Source organism: Thunnus albacares, chromosome 6, assembly GCF_914725855.1.
Source record: "Thunnus albacares chromosome 6, fThuAlb1.1, whole genome shotgun sequence".
Lineage (NCBI taxonomy): Eukaryota > Metazoa > Chordata > Actinopteri > Scombriformes > Scombridae > Thunnus > Thunnus albacares.
In genome coordinates, this window is record NC_058111.1 from 26,144,688 (window position 1) to 26,156,049 (window position 11,362).

Here is an 11,362-nt window from a genome sequence, read left to right on the forward strand (position 1 = left end):
GAAGCTCAAACATCCAAGTAAAGCAAGGAAGTGTAATACTGAATCACTGGAGTGGCCCTTTAATTACATTGTAAACCTTGTAAAAAAAAATAAAATACTGTATTTAACTACGATCATGCCAAGAAGGAAAATTAATTAATTTGGACATTTCACTTTCCAAGGTACTGAATTAATCTCTCAGTTAATGTAACTCCTTAAAGATAAGGTTCACAATGTTTCAACTTATAGTCAGGTGTCCATGATCCTTGCTGTAACCACTCCTTCCTGTTCATACAGGCCGTTTAAAGATAATAATAATAATAATACATTTTTATTTATTGAACATACAGATCAGTGCAGACTAGGATGTGTTTGGGAAGAGCGTTCCAGAGGGAGGGGGCAGCTATGGAGAAGGCTCTGTTGCCCCAGGTCTGGTGCTTAGTCCTGAATGGTACACTGCAAAACCTAACAGTACATCTTAATAAAAGAAGTAAGTTAACATAACTTAATCCTGGAGAAAAGTTGGAGTCACTCATTCTCCAGAATTTAACCTAACTCAAAAATCAATTGTTGAAGTAATAACTCATTTGTTTTGAGTGCACTTAAATTTTTGGAGCATTTTAAGTATTGCTGATATAATTCCATTTTGTTTCACTGACTAATTTTCTTTAAGTTGATTTTACATCATTACCAAAATGTAAGCCCTGCTGATGGGCTGCTATAATGTTGAGTATACTTCATGTTTGCACTCAGCACTGACATAACGGACAAGCTGCAGCTGCTGCACTGCAGCGGTTGTTACATTATTTTATTACTGTTTGCATAAGTTATTGTTTGTCTTGCTGTTTCAGTTGTTGTGAAAACTGAGTTGTGCAAACATTAGCCATAAGTTAGCTTGCAAGAAGGCCAATTCATGCTTTAGTGGTTCAGAAATAAAAGTTTCATAACATTAAGTTACTTGATAATCGCGGTCACATCTACTGAGTAACATTAGTTTTTATGTTAAAAGTGTAACTATTAGCTTGCTAGCTAATGTACCCATGCCTTTCAAGAGCCACTCAGCTAGTGTACTTTTTTCAAATTCATCATTGTAGGAATGCTTGATCTGGATAAAGAGCTTTGAATTGAGTAGTTTAATATGGTATGTCTATTTGTCTGAAAATGTTTGAAAAATCCAGTTTTACAGTCTCATATTGCTTTTGTTTTTCACAGGATCACTAATCAAAATCTACCATTCTCCTTCTTTGCTGAACTTCACAAATATACACTTCAGCTGCTCTATAAAAAGAGGAAGACTGGAAGTTTTGGTAAGAAGATGGAGGAGGAGTTTTGATGGCATATGAGGAAAAGGTAAAAATATTTTTAATGCATTACATTGATGTTGAATGTGAACAGCGGACCCTAACATCCCTGTATGGATAACTTGTCTTTGTTTGTGAAACAGGATGAGATCAGTGAAGCTAGAACAGCAGCCCTGGCCGGCCTACCTCTGTACTTAAAGGCAGATTCATCAGAGGTGATATTTGTGACTTATTGTAGAAGCTTTCTTAGTTTAGAAGAGCACAAACAAAATACACAATGACAAACACCACATTGCTGAACTAATACTAATGGAATAATAATAGAATTATGGCCCAGCATTTCTTTGTTTAATCTTAAACATTGCTTTGACTTGCATGTAAAAATCTGGAGGCAATGGCATTATGATGTTTTCTTTTTCATCATTAGCCTTTTTATAAACTTGATGATTTGTACAATAACACTCATACACTGAACATATATTCCCTTTTCAGGATGAGTTGGAGGCAACCTAGGAGGGAGCAGTGGCTCTGGTGGCAGTGGTCAATGAAGAGGAGGTGCGAGCAGGAGTCCCTTCGAAACTCACCAATTAAACTTAATTTATTTGGGTGGAAATATCAGTATTTACTGTGAATAAACAGGCAAACATGGTGAATCTGGGTAGTTGTCCACTTTATCTAATAAAGCCCATACTTTATATTTACCTAACATAAAATCTAAATTTAAAATGTGCTTGTTTTGCTTCACTTATAGCCTAGTTAATGATCAACATTTCCAGTTGCCTTTCTCCGGATGCATCAAGACATTTTAACAGGAAGTGGTCTGGGCGACAGTCATACAGTCTTTTATATCTTTCATCCACATGCTCATTGTGTAAAAGATAATTATTTATCGCAGAACATTTGAAATTGATGTTTGGCATGATCATCACACAGTTTAACACTTATCTGAAACATTTGGCTGCTGTTTATATGAAACCAAAAGACATTTCCGTAAACAACTACATGAACTGTGATGGTCTTGTGGTTTTGTCCCATAATGCTTAGGGGGGTTGACATGCAGCACAACCACCTTTCTGTTCACACTGTACAAGATAGTGACAATGACTGCTGAAAGGTGGTTTTACTCTCTAGCCCTGTGCTTCATGTGTGTGTCCTCATATGGTAAGTTCTTTTTTAAATTTAGACGGTGAATATATTTTGATTTATATTTTACATTTAAACCGTTAATTAATTCATACAAACATATTTGTAAATTTAATCATTTCTCTATCATCTCTATCGTCTGTAATACAATAATTCATGGTTATCCTTTCTTTCAATTCATAGCCTTTTCTGTTATCCACTTTCATTTAATATATTTATTAATATTTATTATCTGATTAACCCTGACGGTTAATCTTAAGATGTCCAGACAAATTTATTCATTTGGTTATTTGAGCATGAGACAAGTGACCTAAACTTGAAACTTGTATTGCTTGTATTTGACTCATCCTGTTCAGAGGGGGACTTCTCTGAGCATTGTGAGATACAGACACTCAGTGCTTCACCTGGCTCCTCAGTGCTCCTCCCATGCAACTTAAGAAAAAGTAACCTCAGCTGGGTGTCATGGGTCCAAACTCCTGAGGCGCACCTGGTCAACCTCTCTTCTAAAGGGCGTATTAAGTTTCTGGACCCCAGGAATGGCCGGGTGAAAGCTTTCCCCAATCAGGGCTCTGAGGGGAACTACTCCATCTACATTGATGAGTTTCAAAGCTCTGACCTGGGGTTTTACTGCTGTACGCAGGGACAAGACTGTCTTGTAGTGAAATTGGTTGTTAATACAGAAGGTAAGAGGATTTCCGTTTTTAGGTGATGTTTTCTCAACACTGAGTTGCACAGATATGTCTATTTCCTTCCATGGTCACAAGCCTTGTTGGCAAACCCATGAGAGAGGACAATTGAATGAGCTAGAGTTTCCTGTGAAATATATCTTTCCTGTGAAACCACAACTTATCACGCAGATGAGCTGAGCGAAGACATGAAACTACTTATTTACATCTGTGTTGGCGTGGCTGCTTTGATCCTGCTGAGTGCTTGCAGCTACTGCTGCATTACATACATCTGTGAGTATCTGCACTTGCTCTCAGTCCGACACTCTTAGTCCACACTGTTGGTTGAGTCATTGGATGGATGAATGAATGATCAGTTTTATAAAATCTCTGTTTGCCCTATTTCAGTGCCCTGTGATGACAAAAATCCAGACTATGTGAACAATCCTGTTGGTGCAGGTACTGAAGGTTAGAAATAATTTCACCATTGCATCCATCTACTGTAGACTGTTACTCAAAGCACTGTTGTTTTTACTCTTTACTCTTTGACTCTAACCCTTCCTGTCTAGTTATAGCACACATGTCTGGATGTATGTTTTACATTTTCATGTGTGTGATCTTTTGAGGGACTATGAATGATAAACACTTATTTTTCATTTAATATTCATTTGCCCAGAGCCAGAGTTAGCATAGTAGATTCATCTGTTGCCTCTGGTGTGATGTAAACCCATCTGTGATTTTGTCATCCTGTTTGTCCATGCTGTATTTCTGTGAGTTTGCTTTCTTGTTCTATTCTGTACACACAACATCTATTGCATGTCTGTCCATCCTGGAAGAGGGTTCCCTTCTCTGGTGCTCTTCCTAAGGTTTCTTCCATTTTTTTCCCCATTAAAGGGTTTTTTTTCATGCTTTACCATGGTATCGATCTTCTCATTTAATAATAATAACAATAATAATAATAATAATAATACTATTGCTATTAAGTGTCAAAATATTCTTTTAAGTTGCTTTCTGTAATGTCCCACTACAGGTGTCAGTGCTCCAGCTGAGACATCAGGCAGAGGACCAGTAGGTGAGCAGCAGCAAGGTCGTTAAAACACAAACACACACCACCCTCTCAACTGTATACAGTACATACGTGATATATAAAAAATTAAATAAAAAAAAAAGTATTTTGTTTTTTTGACAAACAGCCTGTGTCACTGTCACAGTGTGTGTCCTTTTCCTACAGGAGCGGATGATAACAATCCTGTTTATGGTGCGTTCACACAGCTTCCCTTCTTCCCATGTCATCTTTCAAGTCATCTCGTTAAAAAGCTAAAGTCATTATATCCCGCCTGACACATAACAAATGGCTGTGTCAATATTTTCAAGTTTATCTTTTTTTAAATATTAGAAAATGATGCCCATGACCCAGCCTACGTACAGGCAGACCCCACCAGGAATAACTGTGTCCTACCAGGATTTGTGCATTATCTGGAAGGGGTTCAACCTACACAAAGCACCAGTGGGATTCATCCAAACGAGTGCAACTTTGAAAGGACAGAAAGCAAGAGAAGAAAACAGGGTTTTCATAGAGGTGCTTCATAATCAGTATAATCACTGCAGTTTGTATCATTTGGACTCTAAGGACGAACTGGAGTAACTCAATCTTTTCTCACCTCTCCAGAACTCATCAGCAGATTACGGCAAGCAAGTCTCAGTCGACATCATTATGGTAATATAACCATCTCTTATTCTATTACATCATTTCAATGCTGTCAGAGATTTACTTATTCATTTTACAACACAGTAAACCAGGTTGAACTCAACCGGCAGCAGCAGCAGCGGCAGCAGCAGCAGCAGCAGCAGCAGCAAGCCATGTCGTCTCAGGCAGAGAGGCAGCACAGAGGTAGGTTTATTTTGATTTGATTGTCCTCAGCTTTCATGCTATATCCTTAGTGGTATGTATCAGAATAATATCTTTGCATTGTACGAATTGATCTGCCTCCTGCAAAAAATCCTTTTTCATTACTCACGGAAGCATTCTGTGTTTTGTTTCGTTGCAGGTGTTAGGAAGAAAAAAAATAAAGACAGTGAGTGCTGACATCATCTGTGGGCATGTACCGGTGTACTTGTACTTGTGTACTAAACTGCGTTCACACTTCTCCCTTCTCTCCTTCTTAGATCATGAATACCAAAACCCAATTTACAACAGGAGCACAGACCACCTCAACCAAATGTAGAGAATGAAGAACAGGGTTTAAACATTTTCAGTATCAACATCCTTTCACAACTTTAGTTACTCATTATGCATGTTTACATTCATTAGTTCAAACTAAACTCATGTTTTGTTCTATTTGTCTGATGTACTGGCATTTTAATGCTTCTCACAGTCTGTACATGTTCTTATCAAACCAGCCAGTATCATTCTTACAGCTGTGTCTGACAAATCAAAGTGGCATCTGTCCAAAAGTTCAATCATGAAATTCAAAGTTGTGGTAGAAAATTATGCTTATGTGACAGCTCAGTGTGTTGAATGTTAGAGATGTTTTATGCACATGAAAAGCAGCACAGCTAAAGACCATATAAATTGCTTCTCAGTTTGTCTCACATATTAAAGTCATAGTACAATATTTGGCCTTATTTTTGTAGGATTTGTTTTTTTCACTTATTTGCTTCCTTTCAAGAGTTACATGAGAAGATTGATACCACTCTCTGTGATATGATGTGTTTTAATGTACTCTTTTTAATAGCAGATTTCTGCACATGAAAAATTAGACAATAAAGTATTTTTTAATTCTAATCCTAAAGCTAGCCTAGTGTTCCATTTGTTGTTTCATCTGTGCAACAAAAAAAGTGTGAAAAAAGACAGTTTTACAGCCACTGACTATTTATTGGCTTTGAGCAGTAACTTCCTGGAGTCTCCACTGGTGGCAACAGCTCCCAGCCAAGAAATAGTCCAGCACATAACCCCCTGTATGACTAGTGAGCCTTAGAGGTGCTGGTATGTGGATTATGTTACCTTTGGACAGAGCCAGGCTAGCTGTTTCTCCCTTTTCTAGTCTTTGTAGAAACCAGCCACTGGCTCCAGCTACATATTTATAGTACAGATGTGAAGTGTGTTATGAAACTGTTCTGACCCAAAGCAGTTTAGCTCCTCTAACACATCCACACTCACACATACAGTCAGTTAAAATCTTCTGGTTCATCTGACCTGCATGTTTTTGCACTGTAAAGGAAACCCACACAGATATAGATTAACATGCAAACTCTACATAGATATACATCTGCTGAAAAGCTGAAAAGACACCGCTGGCTCAGCGATTGCTTTGAGTTGTTAGGTTGCTTTAACTCTGTCTGGCCAATTAAGCCAAACAAGAACCAGCTGGTCCACCTGTGACGCTCACAGAGTCTCAACAACCAAAGATGAACACCTACCAATTAATCTTTTTGGTGACATTTATTTCTTTATCACTGCTCCTTTTGAAATGTGAAGCCCATACCCTTTTAAATCAATTTCAAGCAACAGTTTATAAAATTATGAATGATAATACATTGATTTGCCATGATGGGTTCATGTCCGTTTACATACCAAAGGCACAGTTTGCCGATCTTCCTCTAACCATTTATGTTCAAGGTAGGTCACAAACTATATTTATCTGCATATGTCATACCTAGACCACTGATGGCACAAGGCTTTGATGTTTTTGTCATGCTCTTTTTGTCCAAATTTACAGATGAGCATGGTGGATTTTACCAAGCCATTGCTGTAGCAAAACAGTGCCAGTACTTCCTGGGAGAAACTGACACCTTTATTATTTTAACAGTTGCCTCTCATGGCTGTTTTGTGAGAAGACAAGTAAGCTAAACAGCCTCTTCAATTTGTCTGTCTGTTCCTGTTTAATGCAGATGTATACACTTTTCATATTCTAATCTTTCCATTCCATTTCTGTTCATTAGAAATATATCACAAGTTTGTTTGTTGCCATCATGGCACTTGCAGACAGAGGAAAAGTTGAAATTGTCAAGTCAATACCCCTCATCTGTGACAGGAAAATTAAAGGTATTAATTTTGAGTGTACATATAAATATCATGACTTTATGCTTGATATAGTCATCAGAATTATGTGTATTATTAATTCTCAGTGTGTTTTCTACAGAGGAAAGCAAACATGATTATCCACCAGTATCAAGGAAATTTTTCTGCAACAAGGATGGGTTCAACATCACCATTCCCCAGAATGAGACAGTCCCACCTCTGAACCTGGACACAGTCTGGATCCCTTCTGGCGAACACCACAATTGTAAACCACAAAAAAGATCCACTGATGCTGTCACTTTCAGCTTTCCATTCACTGATTGTGGCACTCAGTCCACGGTAAATGTGATAAATCACCTACCAGTCTTTAGATAGGCCAGGTGGTATTTTTATGACTAACTAGAATAAGTTTTTGTTGTGTCTTGCAGGTAGTAGATGGGATTATAACCTACTGGGTCAACATTGAGGTGAAACATCATCTGCAGAAAGGCTCTATATTTCGTGACACTCCTTTCCAGTAAGAAAAAGAGTGTTCCACTTGTTTTGCTTTTTGAAAGTAATGGACACCAATTTCAATTTTCTTTCTTTTTTTTTCAGCCTCACTGTGCGCTGCAGCTTCACACTGGCACAAATGACTCAACTAGGCATCGAGATTCAGGGAGAAAAATCAGAGCAACCATCAACACTGAAGAGCGAGGGAGTTCTGAGGGCTGAAATGAGGTTTGCTAAAGGTCAAGTTTATATTTTTTTACTTTCCATCATTCCCATATGTACAGTAAGTACATAGATTTATTTTTTTTAATTCATGTATTTCTTCATATATTTTTTAATTCAACAACTTGAAGTCCCAGAGTCAAACTTGGAAAAACCCTGAAACCCTCTTGTTGCCAACTACGTATGATATTTATTTTTTTCAATCTTTCATCTGCAGATTCCACTTACAGGTCTTTTCATTCCTCTCGTGACCCTCCAACAGTAACTGAGCTTGGCCAGTCCGTGTATGTGGAGGTGTTTGTCCTCAAACATCGGGACAAGGATTTGGTGCTGCTGCTGCAGGACTGCTGGGCCACACCGACTAAAAACCCACATGATCCACAAAGATGGAACCTGCTTGTTAAAGGGTGAATACACTAGAAATAATGTGTAGATTTCTGCCGATATTCTTCACCTGAGAGAAAAAAAATGTTAACTGAAGCTCATGCTTGAATCCCAATTCAGGTGTCCTTTCACTGGTGATAGTCACGGGACTGTTGTGTTGCCAGTTCTCTCCAATAAGGGACTCAAGTATCCCTCTCTCCACAAATGGTTTGTGGTCAAGCTGTTTTCATTTGTGAAGCCCCCAACAACTGAAACCCTGGTAAGAGAAATAGACGGAAATAGAAAATAGTATCATTGGTATTTCTTTATCCTTAATGATTTCCTTCAAATCCGAGTGCAGACACCTGTGACTATTATGTCATCCAACAGGTATATTTCCACTGCGATATAGAGATCTGTAAAGGAGAAGCTTGCTCACAGTCCTGCAGCAATGGTAAGCCTGCAGCCTATTGATCCTTTTTTATGTTGCTCTTGTCTAATGATTCTATCTTGGGGTATTGATTTACCCATTTGCTTGCTAATGACACTGTAAAGGATATTAACTGCTTTTCCATGTCTTTCAGGAAGGCGTAAATCAAGAAGAATCACCTCAAGGCCAGGACGGAGGCTCTATTACAGTGTGGTCTCTGGCGGACCTCTTCTTTATCTTCTTTAATGAATCAGATAAAATTGCAGCTATTTCATTTCTGTAATGTTTGGAGGCGCCAGGATTGGAAACAGCGGAGCCAAGAACTGTCCGTGATTTGTAATGAAAATAAATCTGTTCCCTCTAATAGCCAAATTAGGCACCCTTTATATCATTTTCATTTTATCAACTCAACTCCTTTGCTCATTTTATTAACCTTGAGTATTGCAGTTTGTCAGAGGGTCCACTTTTGATTCCAATGTGCCTGAGACAAAACCTTCCTGGGTGAGTGGCAGTACAACTTGATAACGAAAAGAGCTGTGCGCCTTTAGCCCTGTTCCAACAAGAGTCCTATTCTAAGAATAGGTTTTCTGATTTATCTTTACCAGAACTGTGCCCTGTTTCCCAAAAGCAAGATTTCCCAAGATCACTGTAACCTTAAAATGTTTTTGGGAGATGAAGTCAAGGTCTTTTAACAGTCCATGTTCATGTTCCAGATGTCAGTGGGGTTTGGGTTTTACTCAGCAAAGTTATCCAGATAACTTGTTCACTTGGTTCTGTTTAGGTCCCAGCAGTCACAGGTCAGGGCAAAGGCAATTTCCTGCAAAAAACCTGTCTTGGGGTTTCACTATATACTAAAATATTGTTTTTGTGTGTAAAATGTACAATTACAACTGATTTTTGACAATTGCCCATGGTGAAGATATTATTTGATTAAAGGTTCTATATGTAGAATTGTGAAGCAATTTACATGTATTAATCGTTTTTTATTGCCAATTAGTGAACGGGTACAAATACTAATGTCAACAAACCACCGGCATAACAACACAACAAAAACTACGCCATCCGACTAGAAACACCCTGCACATATTATCTTTCCAGCTAATGAAACTGCCAGCTGCTTCCATCAACCACGACACATTTCACAACAAAACACAGCTGCAATGACAAGTCACCCACTCCTGAGCACACACGGCTAAAACAATATTTCCTCGACAAAGGAGCAGAAAACAAGCTCCAGAGCGATAGCAGAACATAGCTTCCCCCTTTTGTTTTTCCTATTGGTAGTCCAAGGTGATAATAAACAAACATTTCACAACAAAACTGCAGCATGTTGCTCTCCAGCCACAGCTTGTTGCTGCCTGACCGCAGTGTGTTGCTCTGCGGCCACAGCGCATTGCTGCCGGGCCACAGTTCACTGAGCCCACTGGTGTTTAGTAAACACGGTTGGTAAAAAAAAGTTGGTGGTTTGTGGGTCGGTCAGGTTCAGGTGGTTGATTAATGCATATTGTGTGAGTTGGGTGGTGCAGATTGGCTCTCACTGGCCAGCAGCCACAGCGCAGCAGGAGCCTCTGTGTGCGTGTTTGTGTGTGAGCAAGCAAGCACGCATACAAACAGCAGGGGAGCTGACTGACTGGGAGTGAGAGATGCTTTGCTGAAACACAGTGCAAAACACAACGTTAGAGATCTTTTATGTAATTATGAGAAGTGTAAGCAAGGAAAAAGACATCACCTGCAATGGTCTCATGCCATGAGTACCAGGATGCTGACTACAGCTTATTGAACGGCCACAGGTGTCACTAATGAGAAGGAATTTCTGATTCCTACATACAGAACCTTTAACCCTTGTTTAAATCTGCTACTGGGCCTCATTTTAATGGATAAACAATGAACTTCTCACTTCAAGTTTTTGAACAAGTGAATAGATAAACATGACTAGTAGAAAAGCTGCATGTTTTAACAGAGGGATTCATGAAGTCCTCCTTTAAACTATCATTTCCTGTGGATTTTTAAAACAACGATTATAGGATATATTGTAGAGGTCACTTTAAGATGTGCATCTTATATTTTTAAGGAACTGTCAAATTAGTGAGATGTTAGTGGCTCTACAAGCTAATATAATGAACATTTGCAGTAGAAATCAAACCACCCTCCAAAAAAGGTCTCACATTTTCTGCAGCAATATCTTTTTGGTCTTCAATATTTCATGATTACACAGGGGAAAGGCTTGCTGTATTCAACATAAATACTAGTGAACAGAGTCAGAGAAGTATCCTTCAAAATTTTGCATAGCATATACCTAAGTGTCTAAATATGTTGTGCTTTAGAAAGGGAAAATGTAACTAGCTATTGTTTATTTTAGATAGTTGTGCAAAATGTGTAATATAATAATAGATAATAATACATATAATAAAAAATACAATAATATATAATAATACATGTATGGATAATTAATACATTCATGGATGTATTTTGACTTAGCTGATCAATGGGTAAATTTCACATGCATCAATAGTTAGGGACTAAACTCTGAAAACTGTCAATATTCAGATTTAATGTAATTAAATTCAACAAATCGACTTATGGCTTTCTATGTAATAAAATTGACTTTTTGTCTTCTATTTATTCGATTATTTAATATTGCAACATTTTTCTCTACATAAAGTTTGATTTCTTAAAAAAGGGCAGCAAACCTTCTACTGTGGTGGCGGAGCTTAGGTCACGTGCCACAACTCGACCAATAGAAACG

General features: G+C 38.2%; 2 protein-coding genes and 1 long non-coding RNA gene across 6 annotated transcripts; all 3 read left to right on the forward strand.

Annotated features, from left to right (window-relative positions):
- The first annotated feature begins 1,171 nt into the window (after positions 1–1,171).
- On the forward strand, positions 1,172–1,860 carry LOC122984543. The gene is made up of 3 exons (XR_006403915.1): positions 1,172–1,329; positions 1,424–1,495; positions 1,773–1,860. It is a non-coding gene; the product is annotated as an uncharacterized LOC122984543 (long non-coding RNA).
- Positions 1,861–2,352: 492 nt separating this feature from the next.
- LOC122984294 lies at positions 2,353–6,136 on the forward strand. Of its 4 annotated transcripts, none has more exons than XM_044354646.1 (11): positions 2,353–2,441; positions 2,780–3,106; positions 3,281–3,382; positions 3,497–3,556; positions 4,119–4,175; positions 4,320–4,346; positions 4,485–4,667; positions 4,758–4,805; positions 4,881–4,979; positions 5,137–5,163; positions 5,255–6,136. In XM_044354646.1, exons 1-11 carry the CDS (start codon positions 2,381–2,383, stop codon positions 5,311–5,313), a joined length of 1,050 nt encoding a protein of 349 aa, XP_044210581.1. In that variant the 5' UTR covers positions 2,353–2,380; the 3' UTR covers positions 5,314–6,136. The 4 variants fall into 4 exon arrangements, with proteins under 4 accessions (XP_044210581.1, XP_044210583.1, XP_044210582.1 ...); XM_044354648.1 differs by having other exon boundaries at positions 4,119–4,160; XM_044354647.1 differs by having other exon boundaries at positions 3,497–3,547.
- Positions 6,137–6,363: 227 nt separating this feature from the next.
- LOC122984292 (zona pellucida sperm-binding protein 4-like) lies at positions 6,364–8,982 on the forward strand. Its single transcript, XM_044354643.1, has 10 exons — positions 6,364–6,707; positions 6,808–6,929; positions 7,031–7,133; positions 7,231–7,448; positions 7,538–7,626; positions 7,707–7,840; positions 8,041–8,230; positions 8,328–8,466; positions 8,577–8,640; positions 8,771–8,982. The coding sequence occupies exons 1-10, from the start codon at positions 6,497–6,499 to the stop codon at positions 8,860–8,862; spliced, it is 1,362 nt and encodes a 453-aa protein (XP_044210578.1). The 5' UTR covers positions 6,364–6,496; the 3' UTR covers positions 8,863–8,982.
- The last annotated feature ends 2,380 nt before the right edge of the window (positions 8,983–11,362 follow it).